Source organism: Hyperolius riggenbachi, chromosome 2 (genome assembly GCF_040937935.1).
Source record: "Hyperolius riggenbachi isolate aHypRig1 chromosome 2, aHypRig1.pri, whole genome shotgun sequence".
Lineage (NCBI taxonomy): Eukaryota > Metazoa > Chordata > Amphibia > Anura > Hyperoliidae > Hyperolius > Hyperolius riggenbachi.
The window spans coordinates 143,783,983-143,799,251 of NC_090647.1; the positions used below are offsets into that span (position 1 = coordinate 143,783,983).

General features: G+C 43.3%; 1 protein-coding gene across 1 annotated transcript; it reads right to left on the bottom strand.

Moving 5' to 3' along the window:
- Window positions 1–134: 134 nt before the first annotated feature.
- On the bottom strand, window positions 135–14,538 carry PMEL (premelanosome protein). Its single transcript, XM_068267597.1, has 12 exons — window positions 14,426–14,538; window positions 11,429–11,560; window positions 11,183–11,329; window positions 10,344–10,472; window positions 10,098–10,259; window positions 9,453–9,866; window positions 6,771–7,166; window positions 5,768–5,929; window positions 5,569–5,662; window positions 3,834–4,039; window positions 1,037–1,124; window positions 135–499 (listed from the first exon to the last, which is right to left on the bottom strand). The coding sequence occupies exons 1-12, from the start codon at window positions 14,487–14,489 to the stop codon at window positions 349–351; spliced, it is 2,145 nt and encodes a 714-aa protein (XP_068123698.1). The 5' UTR covers window positions 14,490–14,538; the 3' UTR covers window positions 135–348.
- Window positions 14,539–15,269: the final 731 nt, after the last annotated feature.

A 15,269-nucleotide genomic window follows, 5' to 3' on the forward strand; every position in this document is an offset into this window, starting at 1 on the left:
TTTCTTAAAAAGGTAGCTTGGATAAGGCATCTGAACACATTATACACACTAACAATATCATTTGCTTACCACACAATTAATTCATATACTATAGGTGTTATGTACAGAGACCACACAAACCAGAAATGTAAGAGTTTGGTATGGATTTAGAAATTTATTGGTGGATAAGAGTTCATACAGGTATTGGAATGGTAACAGTAACCTCCTCTCGATAGCAGTTACACCATGTGGTACATCTTGCTGCCGGACCTCACTGGAGCCAATTGCATACTGCCCAGCATAAAAATAACTTGTCCCATTTTACAACCTCAAAGAACAGTCTGGGGCACAAGTGAAAGTCTTTAGTTATCACACCATCCGGCCATTTAGAAGGGGACTGTGCTCCCCACTTGCAGATCGTCCAAGGGCATTTTGAAAGAATAACCGAAGTGATGGACGATCCGGAAACCAACTACCAGCAGATCTCTCGCTTCTTAGTGGAGTATACAACTTCACACGTCTAAATGAAAAGACACGTTAATTGATCTTTATGCATTGTTATGGTGACCACCAATAATTATTTTTTTTTTTGTCGTCCAGTCTTACCATTTCTATGCAATGCCAGGACAACCTCCTAAAATATCCAAGTATGTTCAGAGTACCTATCACACACACACAGCTCAAGTGTGGTGCCAGCCAAAGCCCCATCTTTCCAATAGAACATCCTTGCATAATCCTCATGTTGGTATGCGACATTAAACACCCACACAATTACAAGTATATGCCTAGTTCCCAGCTGTGCACACTACTGCATACTTGTATGCACATGCCCAGTAGTCCAATATCAGGTGTGATTTTAATCTTGAGTCTCTGCAGTGACCCACAAAAAAAACAAATATAGGATAGAATGATACACACAAAACTATGGCAGCACAGAATCTTTTCAAAGTTTACTGCAATGTTCAGTAAAACAAAAACCAATTGCATGTGCAAATGCCACTTGACAAGAAACATTCAAGTTCTAGTTGTACAGGGCAAGGACTATGCAAGCACATACCTGTAGGTGTAGGCTACTGTTGCTACAGCAAGTACAGCCAAGAGGATACCACCTATAACTGCAATACCATTCAGCGACGATGCAGCACCTAGAACAGGAAGATGGGAGGTTTAGGGAGAGAACATTACTGCAGAGGCTCCGATTAAATTGCTGCTAAAAATATAACTTTAGGTACATTTTCTTGCTCCATGGGAACACAGCCTTATGCAGAGTTCATAATGTCCATGGTATATCTGACAAGATAGAAATGTTCTGAACCAAAAACACAAATATCCCATCAGTCTTCCAAATATGGTTAGTCTGGTGCAAAGTTCCTGTTTACTGTAAAGCAAGAGAATCCACCCAATTTGACATCTAGTGTGGGAAGTGGACGGGCCAGACTAAAGCCAAGCCAGCCCTGTGATGGAGCAGATATGCCCTGTGCAGAAGCATGAGCATCACCCCCCCCCCCCCCCCCCCCCCGCATTGATGTGTAAAAAACGTTCCTCACCCTGCTCTCAGCATTCCACTGATGGCATCTCCCTTCAGTCAAAGACATTTATTTAATGAAGATTCCTCTAGCTACCTAATATTTGGGGCACCTCTAGCTAACTTATTAGCAGTAGTATTAGGTAGCCAGAAGTACCCTCAATATTAAGGGACACCTGTAGCTACCTAGAACAGGCAGGACTAGCAAGGGAGTAGTGACAGCCAGCACACTTGCGGTGCAGTTTGGTGGGGGCTTGTAGGTTCATGGAGGACAAGTCTAAGGCCACATACACATATCAAACCATAGTTTTTTGAAAATTAAAGATCAGACCAATTTTACCCCCTTCCATGTAGTATGAGAGCCATACCCACAGTCTTTTCTATGGAGCTGAACTCCATCAGGAGGGAGAAAGAAAAGGAGGAAAAAAAAAAAGAAAAAAAAAAAAAAAAAAACACTTTGCAAGATGCTGCACAGACACAAAAGATCAGTATCTGCAAAAGATCTGCTCCTGCCAAAGATCTGTTCCTGCAAAATGCATTCATAGTCTATGGGATCTGCAGATCCTCATACACACCCTGTTTAATTGACATTCATCTGCAGATCAGACAATCTGCAGATCCATCCTGGTGGATCTGATGATGAATGTGTTTTAACAAGGTGTGTATGATGATCTGCAGATAGACCATTAATGAATTTTGCAGGAACAGATCTTTTGCAGATACTGATCTTTTGAATGCCTACAGCATCTGTGTGTGCAGCATCTTGCAAAGATTTGTGTGATGCGGAGTTAAGCGCCATAGAATAGACTGTAGGTATGGCTCTCATACTACATGGAAGGGGGTAAAATTGGTCTGTGATCTTTCCAAAGACTATGGTCTCGTATGTATGAGCCTTAAGGTGCCAGGACATCTGTGCTTATAGGCTCCTGTGAGATAAATCCGGGCCTGGTCACTTCTGGTAATTTGGTAGTAGGAGAATGCCAAGTCCTGGATAAGGTGTACAAAAATGAGCAAGGTACTATAGCAGTTCATGCGATGAACACTAGTGTGCATGTAATTTATAAAAAAAAAAATTAAAAAAAAAAAAAAAAAAAATACGGCCATAATAGAGTGTACCTAGTCCAAAGATGTCCATTAATGGTACAATGTTGACTGTACAAGCTTACCACTTTGTAATGAGGGATAATAAATTGGCAGTATTAGGTTTTCTTCCACTACATAGATTGGCAAGATTGTAGAATGAGTGGGTAGCCAGATTTCTAGGATCACTTGTGATCCGAGGAGTGACATGGCTGTTAGGGCTGGAACCCACAAGGGCGATTTTCAGAGCATTTTTGGAGTGTTTGAAAAACGCTAGCGTTTTGTAAAACGCTCAGCTACTGTTAATGGATGGGGCAACTTCAACTCGAATGATTCAGAAAATTGCAAGTGCAGGACATGCAGCATTTTGGGAGCGTTAGCGCTTCAAAGTATATCATCGCTGGCGTAATCGCTCAGCAAAACCTGCACGGAGTGATTTTGCTAGCATTTTCAAGTTACTGCACACTAACAAATTTGAAAGGACCAATCAGACTTAAACGCTGATCGCTAAACCGCTGGCAAATTGCTACACTAAAAAAAAAAAAAAAAAAAAAAAAAAAAAAAAAAAGCTCATTAAACCACTTACAAACTGCTCATACAAAATGCTAGAGCTAGCTATTGTGTTTTGCAGTGGTTTCCAGGCCTTATGGAAGAATATTGGCATTGCAAGGCCCTGCTGACAGTGGTGTAATGGGCACTTTGTAACGCAGCTGAACGCAATGCACCACCTATGTGATGTTCAGTGTGGCTCACAATGCATTGCAACAGGTAGCAGAATTGTAATGCACTGTATGCAGTGCATTAGTGCTAAATTTGAGTTAGAAGAGAAGCATACTGAATCATTGACTGTATGCTTCACTGTACCCAACATGCAAATATCGTCCAGCACTGCTGTCCAGAGCTGTTGCCTTTTTGCTGTCGCATGGAACACATCACTAGAAACATTCCTTAACTGTTGCAGATCTGCACAGGGAACTCCACAACTACTGACCAGCCAGTGTGTTTTTCCTTACAATGTAGGACTGTCTAACTATAGTGAAAGATCAGGACTTCACATAAAGTGAAACCTTTTACAATTACAGTACTTATCTTGCCCAGCTTCCAGTCAATGCATTTTTTCTATATAGATCAAAAATTATAGGGAAGAGGAAGCATCTCATAGGAAAAATAAACAGTAGATTACTGTACAGAGTTGACTAGTTTCAGCAAGGGAGCCAGGTGTGCCAGAGTAAGCCAGGTAGCCACCTACCTGCTGATACACTAACTTGTGCACTGGCAACTGCCAAGCTGACATCATCTGCCAGGGAAACATTAACGCAGAAGACACCAGTATTGTTGAAGACTTGGCGCAAGACCAGCTGACAGTCAGAAGATGGCTCTACTGGAGTACATACAGTCTCTTGTGGAGTCTCACAATCTGGGCCAGAGACTACAGTGCATGCTTCACGTGGTACACTGAAAGACAACAAATGCAATTGGTGAGAATATCCAGACAGAGCAACTGGTAATAAATAAAAATAAATTATGGAAGCTGTGAAATTAGTGTCTGCAGCCTCACGTACTGTATATACACATACGTTTTAGCTGGTCTATGTAATCCAAATGAGGCACTTGAAAGGTACCTGCTATAGGCATTGTGCAGTGATGGAAGATCGTTGTTTGAAGTAGCGATACCTTGATCATTAATTAGAATGGGTCATTGGAAAAGGAGAAGTTTCCCCTAGCTTTGAGCTCAGGAGAGTCATTTCTTAAAGTGAACCTCCGGACTAAAAATCTACTCCGCAGAACTGAAAAGGCTTAGTGATCTTTACCAGTTTCACAGCATCAGAACTTTGTTTTTCTTATAGAAGTCTCATTTTTAGCTAAGCTCCGCCCCATCAAAGAAAACTGCCTGAGCTCTTTTCCCCTGATGCTGTGCAAATCATGATGGGATTTTCTATGTTGTTCACATTGCCTAGCAACTGGGAGGGGTGATCAGGACACAGGACAGTTGGAACTATGTCTCATGCTCCCAGTCACCCTTTTAACCAAAAAGATGGCTGCCCTTGTGAAATTACAAACCTTTGTTTGTTCTTTTAAAACAGGGCGGGTAAGAGATCATGTTACCCATCTGTGAGAGAACGCGGGAGAGCCGCCGCGTGTGCTACTGAGGAGACGGCTGATTCCGCGTCCAATACAGTGGTTTGCACGCGGAAGCGTGTGTCTGGTGGCAGGCCAGAACGCGGACACAAGCCACATGCAGCAACAGTAAGCCTGCTGGATCCGCATCCAGCGCGGCGGCGTGTGTCTGGGTCTGTTGGTGCACACAGGCTTAGGAATACGCGCGCGCTGAGGCAGAATTCTTATACTAGGTAGAGAGAGTCAGTTGATCACGCCGATCAGCTGACTCCAGAGCAGGATACTATTGGTTGATCAATTAGGGGTGGTGCTGGAGAGCACTACTCCATATATAGTTACTGCTGGCCAGTTGACCAGATAGTGACATCCACCTTCAGGTGTCACTCACTCTCTGGCCCTTCCTGTCTCCAGCCTGACTCCACCCCTTGGAGAGTCTCAGGCTGCTGGAAGGTTCCTGTGCTCTCAGAGCAGTGTTCCTTTACTGCCTAATATCACCTGCCCAGCAGGTGCATTACTCAAATTACTACTGTTACACCAAACACATACCTATAGGTGTCCAGAGGTTAGCAATATATCTGTATTATCGGTGATTCTGCAGATCACCAATAATCAGATTCTCTCTGCGTGCTGACACCAATCGTAACACCATCTATTTTAATTAACATAATGTAACAATGACAGTATGTTTAGGCTGAAGTTACTCTTTAAGCAAGTACTGGCACCCACTATAGTTTGAAAGAGTTTTGCATTAAGACTGCCAGAACTAAACCTACAAATTGGCTCTGCTTAGCATAACTTTAAGGCATGGGCCATTAGTATTGCAAGATGAACCCATACACCAAGATATGTTACCATTGTACACTTACCTTCCTTGACAAGTTACTGTAAGGTCCACAGTATTTTCAAGTCCTGCTGCTACAACTGGTTCCACTTGCACAATTTGTACACTTTCAATGCCCGCTGTTGGAAGCAAATAGTTTAACAATTAAGGGAGGAAATAAAAAAAAATGCACTATGCAGGGCAGAGGTGATGTGATGGAAGGCTACCATGTGTGTCAGACTTACAGACAATATCCAGGTCAGTTGCGAATGTCCCATAGCGATAGAGTGAACATCCTGCCATTGGTCCTTCAGCTACCTCACGTTTGGCAAGCACCAAGACCTCTCCAGCAGCAGCTTCTGTATTGGTATTCACCACAGTGACTTCTCCAGCTTCATTTGCCACAGCTGTTGAGATGGAAAGTCAAGATAGTCAGCACCATTTACTGAAAAACCACTATGAACAGTCTTCATGCAGCTAGGGTGGCTTAGTGATAGCACTCATCTTACAGCACTAGGGTCTCTGGTTCAAATCAAGGCCAGCACACCATCAGCAGGTTGGAATGTTTCCCCAGTTTGAATAGGTTTTAGTACAAACAGGGATAAGTCCCCCTGCATGACTAATCAAGTGGTACAAAGCAGGGGCTGGTCATTTTCAACAACCAAAACAAAGAAATGACTGGGTCTCGACCTGGATAATGCAGTTATAGCATAAATTTATTGTACCATAATGACAAAAACACGACGTGTCGGCCAGCAGGCCTTTATCAAGTGTTAAAGGCCTGCTGGCCGAAACGTCGTTTTTTTGTCATTATGGTACAATAAATTTATGCTATAACTGCATTATCCAGGTCGAGACCCAGTCATTTCTTTGTTTTGGTTGCTGTGGATTTTGACACCCTTAAGGATCCGGGTGTAGACTGGTCGACTCCCTGGTCATACATTTCTACAGTTGAAGCCCCATGGACCGTTAATTTTCTAGCTGGTCATTTTCAACACATGCACTAACTGTGGCTGGCAGCTGTGTGGACACTCCCAAGTTTTAACTGGTGAGTCATTGAAAGTTTGTGGAGCCAGGAGATTGGGAAAAGTTATACAAATAAATAATAATTCTCATTTCATGCTCTATAGAGTGTACATTATACTTGGTCCAGAATCTGTGTGGCAAATAATTCTACCTCTAGTGACATTTCTGCTTCATAGTTAAAATTTGAGGAATGACCCTTAGTTGGTGTCTGGTAATACCCACCTTGAGTCGGTAGTATGGCAGGAGCTTCCTCTACAATCCCATTAGCTGATTCTGCCTCTTCAGTGACCGCTGGCTGTTCAGGTACTTGGTCTGTTGGCACAGCTCCTGCCACCACTGGTGCTGTACTTGAAGCTACTGTTTGGTTAGCCTCTGTGTCCTCATTAGCAACAGCCTCTGCACCTGGAACAGCTTCCTGGACTTCTGTGGCACTTTCTATGTCATTTCCAGCTGGTGTAGCCTCTGCGTTAGGAGACTCCGTTCCAATTACTGGGTCCTCTTCTGGTGCATCAGATGCCACTTCTGCATTTAACTCATTTTCAGGAGCCTCGGTTACCAAGAGGTTAGGTTCCACATTTAACAAGGTTGAGTTAGTTGGAGCAGCAGTGCTGGAAAATGCTGCAGATGAGACAATGCAACCTCAGTTTCACACATCTCATGCTAACTATAGAGTACCTCATTGATTTCTCTGGAAAAGCTGTGGCCTAACAGTATTTGTATATAGAGTTCAATTGAACTGAAAATCTAACAACCTGGGCTTGATTTACTAAAGGCATCCCCATCAGTCTTAGGCAGGGTCGGGCCGAGGCATAGGCTGGAGAGGCTCCAGCCTCAGGGCGCAGTGTAGGAGGGGGCGCATAATTCATTCAGCTGTCATTCCTAATTGTGTTTAAAGCAGAAAGAAATAAGAAAAGGGGATACATGGCAGTGACTGCAAGCCAGATAACTAGATATTAAGGTGTTGGGGAGGTTGTGGGCCCTGTGGCACCTCTTAGTCTAATAGCAATCAGTGTGTGATGGCTGGGGTGGCAGGGATGGAGGGGCGCACTTGTGTCTCAGCCTTGGGTGCTGGAGGACCTTGCCCCGGCTCTGGTCTTAGGTTCCCCAGCTGGAATATCACATGGGCCTGTGGTGTAGCCAAGTAGCTATTGGCCCCGGTGCAAATTTACATTGCTGCCTCTTCCTCCCCATACATAATTGATATGGTGCAAGAAAAGGATGGGGCACAATTGGTTATAATCACTACTATTCAGAGCATCTAAAGTAGTGATTACCACAGGAACAATAAAGAGCCAATGCTGAAGTGGACAGAGGGCTCCTAGGGGCCCCTCTGGCCCAAGGGCCCCGGTGCATTTTAACCATCAATCTGCCATGCAGTTAAGCAACTTAATGGTGGCTTTTGTAAGTACAAGAGTCACAGGAAGACAAAAAGGTCCTGAACATTAAGTGTGCAAATAGTATAGTTGGACTAACATGTGCACGGTAACCACTGGTATGTGCAACTACAATGAAGGCCATCCTGATTGCAATAACTAGAATCTTGTAGAAACTGCACTTGGAAAATAGGTTTAAGAGCTTAGGGAAAAGTAAGCTCTACTACTGTCAACTTTCGTTTTTAAAGCGGAATATAACCCTGCATTTCAACTTTGCTCTAAAACATTTACAGCATATTATATGCAAAAAGCATTTTGTTTACTAGACCAGCATTGAAAGGGTTAAACAGAGGTTTTAAGTTCCATGCAGACGTTCAGATAGTTACATTCTATTTAGTTATATGTATATATTTAGAAATGTTACACACTTTGGCTGTCCTCCAACTCCTTCTCAGTGAGAGAGATGAGTCACAATAAACACTTAGATACATTTTATGTAAACAAAAAGTATCTAACTCAAGTTCGGATGCGTCTGCAAAAATCTCCAGGGACTTTAAAGAGACTCCGTAACAAAAATGTCATCCAGTTTTCTTCCATCCTACAAGTTCCAAAATCTATTCTAATGTGTTCTGGCTTACTGCAGCACGTTCTACTATCACCATCTCTGTAATAAATCAGCTTATCTCTCTCCTGTCAGACTTGTCAGCCTGTGTCTGGAAGGCTGCCAAGTTCTTCAGTGTTGTGCTTCTGTGATGCATTTCCCCCCTCCAGGCCCCTCTCTGCACACTGCCTGTGTGTCATTTAGATTAGTGCAGCTTCTCTCTGCTCTATTATCTTTTACAAACTGGATAAATCCTCCTCTGAGCTGGCTGGGCTTTCACATACAGGCACAGCTGTCTGCACTCTGCAGGAAGAAACAGCCTGACACTTCAGTGGAGAATAGCTGCAGGGGGAAAGAAACACAAATGATCTCTTGAGATTAAAAAAGAAGGCTGTATACAGCCTGCTTGTGTATGGATGTATTTTCTATGTGTGGACATACTGTACATCAACCTACTTCCTGTTTTGGTGGCCATTTTGTTTATAAACAAACTTTTTAAAACTGTTTTTAACCACTTTTAGTGCGGCGGGGAGCAGCGAAATTGTGACAGAGGGTAATAGGAGACGTCCCCTAACGCACCGATATGTTTACTTTTGTGCAATTTTAACAATACAGATTCTCTTTAAAGCCCTGTGTAACCCTTCCAATGCTGGTCTAGTAAAAAAAAAAAAAAAAAAAAAAGCTGGTTGCATATAATAATATAATATACTGTAAATAATGTTTTAGAGCAAAGTTGAAATGCAGGGTTATATTCCGCTTTAAAGGATAACCCTCATGGGGCTGCATAAGTGAAGGGTTATGACATTCAGGTGAACTCCTGCACATTTTTTTGTTTTGCTTTGGGGTCCAAAGAAAAAGGTAATGTGAAGACAGCTTGTAAGTCGATATCTCAGGTCCTACTCTACTGTATGAAGACACCGTATTGCTTACCAGTTTGGCTGCCAGCAGCTTCGGTTGTGGGACCTGGAAGGGGAGCTGTAGTGGGACCAGAAGGAAGAGCTGTAGTGGGACCAAGAGGAAGAGCTGTAGTGACCACCTGTGCAGCAGTCGTTCCAACAGCAGCAGTGCTCCCGCATGGAGTGATTGGGATGGCGGCCTGCACAACTACTTTTGCTTTGAAAGCACCAAGGCTGACATATGTATGGGTGACTCCTGTATTCCGAGTGATGAGAGTCCCGCTCTGATCACCAAAATCCCAAGAGAAGGAAATGTCAGCTGCTTGTAGATACTTGCTTGGGTCATGAACTCCTACGGAGAAGGACACAGCTCTGTTTTGGATAAAGCGCTGGTCCTGCTGGTTCAGATCAAGAACTTGAGTTACATCAACTGAGACTGGTATCTGATCTGTGTAGAAAAAAAAAAAAAAAAAAAAAAAAAAAAAAAAAGACACATTACTGGAGTTAGCATTTGTCACCTTGCCTATACCTAAGATTTCCTCCCACTTCAAGGGGAGGGGGAATAGCCTTCCCAGTTTAGTCCCTTTTTAAAGTATGAAATGTGGTTAAGAGGATGCCCCCCAGTTACTGAGAAAGGATAAGAGTACTGAACAGCGAGAGCTTCAGCTCTGTGGCTTACCAGTGATGACAAACTGAGAGGAGGTACTGCCCATAGGGATGAATTTCTGTCGCCCACGGTAATGATACACGACAACTTCCATTGTGTAAGAGCCAAGAGAAATGCCATCAGTTTCCACCGTAAGATTGGAAGACGGACCATCTACCACCTGCCAGTACTTTCCTAGGTAAAAGTTGTATTGTTAGGGGAAAAAGGGGGAACAAGCTTGTAAACAAAAGAGGTAAGGGTACAAATTATATTTCTAACCCCATGCTTGCCAAACGTAGACAAACTTGCTGCGCCTCTTCTCAGCATCATGCGGGAATGGACTACCATCAGGAAATGTGCAGTCAGCACCTTCTGTGGCCTCATCAGGGTAAACGGGGGCCCACGTACCTGCATGGCAGAGAAAACCCATTATAATTCTTGCATGTTCATGGAAACTCGTCCAGTCAGAAAAACCTGCAGCAGCTGACATGTCAGACACCACATCTTTAGTCACAGCCAAGAGTGTGGCTTCTGCTGGTCTACCTCCATGTAGTATGAGGGCCAACACATTTACAATACTACAAGTGTGATTGTGTAGGTGATATCTCATACTACATGAAAGTGGTAACATTGGATGGGTGCACCTTGAGGAAGGACATTTTCCAACTGTGATCAACAAGATTTATGATAAGAGGAGAAGAGTTGGAACCACCCCTGAGTTTGAGGCCCAGTATTTATTGTACCAGAAATTGCAAAGGTGTCAGCCATAAAGATTTCAGGGATCAGGAGGTCTGATGACAGGGCAAGAATATATTGTAACTCACAAAAAAAAAAAAAAGTTTACCCTTCTCAGTGCTTAACGTGGACCTGAACAGAGTACATTTATTTAAAACATACGGATGTGCCTGCAAGCACATGGGGGAACGACACAATTCCATTGATCACAGTGGACAGGACATGGGAGAGACGATTGATAAGCAGACTGCACAGGAGGCAATCATGGTGTAGATTTGTTTTGACTTATTTTTCAGTACTGGTTTGCATTACAGTAGTGTCCATTCTAGTTTACTGTAGTCTGACAGGCAGAGAAGGGCTTGTGCAGTTTAGTATATACTAACCATTGCCAGTGTAGTTTTGGTTCCAGACCACCTGTCCATCAGGCTGCACAGTCTGATTCTGGGGGAAGTTCAGCTGGATGTAGAATGTTGCCTTGGCACCTGTCAAAGTTGGCGCATCATTCTGAAGACTAAAGGTCACTTGCCCTCCTAGACAGATAAGACACAAACCTCTTAATAGTGTCTTTTAAAAGCAGTTTTCATGAAGTCCTCAAAGAAAATAAACTGGGGTCAGTCTATGGGTCTCACCTTTCCAACAATCCCTTTTCTGGGCTTCACTGCCCTTCCAAATAGGATACATACGGCTGTTCCATGACCTGAAAGGAGAGCGCTTGTTATTTTGCACTTCAGGCTCGCTCTGCTGAATCCGGCCTCGAGATCCTATAGTAAAGAAGGTTACAAATATTTCAGCATTACCTTTTAAAAGCCATTAAGAAAAAAATGATACAACAGTAATTCCAATAGCTGCACAGTAGAACATAAGGTTGTGGATGTAGTACATTAACTACAACGTGCGGATCAGCCTTCCTGGCGTAGTAGAGATCCCTGGAATCGGCATGTGATGTGCATGCTGGAGTCGTGCTGAGGGGCTCCAGGCAAAGTCTGGTCACATGCCCATTCAATCCGTCTAGGAATGCTACATGTGACATTCAGCTGGGGCATTTGCCCTGATGTTGTCTGGGAACAGAGATAATTGCACTGTCCCCCCTAAGCTTCTCATGGATAAGTCAGGAGGTCATTAAAATGTTAGTTCAAAGACATAACTTGGGATGAATAAAGGCTGATTGAGCCAAAAAGCAGAGATTTGTTTTTCAGAATCAAGTTTTCCACGATTCTACTGTATTTTGGCATACAACGGGATCCTCATATTCATCCTTGTACAAACATCCCTCCTGCAAGCTACATCAGTCCAGGTGGTGGGGGGGGGGGGGGGAGGGGGGGAGATTTGGAATGTCCAAATTCCCAGTTTTATAAAAGTCTGCATGCAAGCCAGAATTTTTAATATCTCACTGACCATCTGTAACCTCCAATCCCCAGCTCCTTTCTATCAGAATACAAGGCTCAGTCCTTCAAAGCCTTCTCCACCAACAACCATGTCATGTTGAGACATTTATCCTTCAGTATCCAATGTGGATACAAAAACCACTTTAATCTGGTTCCTACTACAACTTCACAGTCCTGTCTTAACACCCTAAACGCCATAGGAACAGGGTCTCCTCCCTGCAAACATAATTCAAGACACTTTATATCTTATTTGGTGTTCATTTGGATTTCACATTAACCAGTTCCTGTTTAAAAAAAAAAAAAAAAAAAAAAAAAAAAAAAAAAAAAAAACACACATACCCAGGACCGATTTTAGGCTCAATGGGAGCATGGAAGCTACCATTTTCCTGTATGAGGTCAAGATGGTAGCCTCTATAGCTTCCTGCAAAAAACAGATGTGCTTTGCCCAATTCAACAGTTTTACTGCTGCACTAATAAGGACTGTGCATAGGACTTAGTCACAGGCAAAAGTGCTCTGACCAGTACCCTTTCTTTGAGGCAACTATACTGCATTGCATCTTACTATCAGGGATCGTTTCCAGTACAGCGAATCTGCATGCGGATTCGCATAGGCAATGCAAGTGGATGGGGCTGTTTCCACTTGTGCGGCTGCCGGAGCGTTGTGCGGCAGAGCCATCAGATTTCGCATGCAAGAGGAATGCATGTGAATCGCCGCTAATGCTTTTAATAGGGAAACCGCATGTGGGTTGAGCATGCGGTTTTTGCCGTGAAGTCGCATGCAATTTCGCATAGGTATAATGTTAATTTACACAGGCAGTGACATGGTTAAGTTCGCACATACCCTTACCTATGCGGAATCGCAGCAAACCCGCATGCGGAATCGCACCTGCATGCGATTTTGTCGGCGGTGGAATGCAGGTGATTCCGCACCGCAACAGTGGAAACGAGCCCTAAGGAATATACAGTATACTGCATCAGATCTTACTATGAGGATAGCTCTATGAAACAGGAAAACACAATATGAGACATTGGCTGTTTTAGTGCAACCCTGAGAATACAATAGAAATTTTAGGTCTAACTGGACCATGCCTTGTAAGGATTTTTCGCCTTCCTCTGGCTTAACAGGGATATGTGAGGGTAGAGGCTGGGTGTTGTACCTTATTTTGTGGTTGAACTTGGACACGCTTAAAAACTCAAACTATGTAACTGACAACCTTTTGTTTGTTGCAAATGGCAATACAAATCTCCACATTCTTAAGCCCCAGTATAGAGACTAATGACTCAAACTGGCATCACACCTCTGTTGGTCCATAAGGCCTATAAGTACCCAAACAAAGTTAAAACCACCACAACAGTGTTATGGAGGAACATTTGGCTTTGGATGGATTTTAAAGATGCCCCACAAACTGCTTGTGTTGCCATTCACACCAAGTGCCAGAATACACATAAGTGTAGGGGAGCACGTTTTAGAGTGGTCAAGTAAATACAGCATGTTGTGTCTGGAAAGTGATATACAGATGACTGTGTACAAATGCTCCAATAAGTCTAGGTTTGCAGTGCATAGCCTACAACAGGATCACAACGCAAAGTGTGACACAAGGTTACAATGCATGTGATGCATATAGGACGACTATCGCAAACAATTGTAAACATTTAAAAATACATGTGTACAGATGTGTGAGAAGTACTAGTCTCCCAGAGTAAAATGCACGATCAATTACTTATCACCCATGTTGCTGTTGCTTATAGTAGGTAGTAAAGATCAAACAGATCTGACAGGTTTTGGACTAATCCATCTCCTCACGGGAGATCAAAATTTCCTTTATTCTTTACAGAAGCGATCCTTGCAAAGAATCTATATGAAGATGCCGACTGGCCTATACTTGCACACTATTTTGGCTCTTAGACTGATCAACTGAAGTTCAGTGCTTCTGTAAAATGCAAAAACCTGAGATACTCCCATGAGGAAATGGACCAGTCCAAAATCAGATCTGTCAGATTTTTACAACTTACTGTAAATGACAGCACCATAGGAAAAAAGTTAAAGTCCATCTTACTCTGGAACAAATACATTTTATACATGTTACAATTTCACCATAGTAGTCTGCACAATACTAAAACCACCAGGAAAATTCCAACAATCCACTTCACCCCCCCCCCCCCCCCCCCCCATGACAAGTCCATTAAGGCAAGATATACCAGCAGGGCATAAACTGTAGTCCTGACATGGACTATACTTACTGTTCTGTCCCTCTATCCCAGCGTACAGCATCCAGAGAAGAGCGCAGTGCCAGACTCTCCACATGATTGGGTCAGTATGCTTCCTCCAGACAAAACACTAGCACAGTGAGAGAAATGTGTAAGTCCTATTAAAATATCCAGCAGGGCTTATTAGCATAATCACACCTCCACTGCATGACATTCAGAGGATTAATACATTCCTGTTCATCTCACAAGTTACCCAACCCACACAGCCCCCCCCCCCCCCCCGGCAAGTTATTCCATGTGATTTTCCCCATAAATTCAAACTAGTAATAGTAGCGGTTGTAGAGTTATGCAAGACAAAAGGTCAGTCTCTCAAGGATGTCACAGTTCAGTATGCTGTACACTGTATAATAGACATAGCATCAGTTGCGATGCAGTGGAACTGATTCCATGGTTACAATGCAGAATGTAATCTCACACAGTTTGTCAAGGGGCACTTTGGTCAATTGCATTCTACCCACAGTTATTTTTTAGTTGTGTGGTGTATGTGCTAATGCAGTGCCACAGTGGGAACTACTCTCATGCTACATGGAAGTGGTAAAACCACACATGTGCACACTTTCAGGCCTCTAACACTTACCGCTATCCCGGCGTGTAACATTGCATCCCGTTTCAGACGTACTGATAAACCTATGGGGCTATCCAGGGCCAGTTCTATACTTTTTGCTGCCTGAGGCAAACTTGTGATGCCCCCCCTGATTTGGAATGATCACACAGCACCCAATTTACTCTGCTTCATTTCTCACATGACGAGCTGCAGCTCAACATAATAGCACACGAACTGCTCACCCTCAGCCACTCCAATCCTCCTCAGAAAGGT

What these genes read in the sequence shown, in the direction of transcription:
- PMEL (XM_068267597.1), bottom strand. Translation starts at nt 14,489, where the DNA reads ATGTGGAGAGTCTGGCACTGCGCTCTTCTCTGGATGCTGTACGCTGGG. An exon ending in AGCTGCTGGCAGCCAAACTG is followed by an intron (nt 7,167 to 9,452) that starts GTAAGCAATACG and finishes TCTCATCTGCAG; the next exon opens with CATTTTCCAGCACTGCTGCT. An exon ending in AACTGACCTGGATATTGTCT is followed by an intron (nt 5,663 to 5,767) that starts GTAAGTCTGACA and finishes TGCTTCCAACAG; the next exon opens with CGGGCATTGAAAGTGTACAA.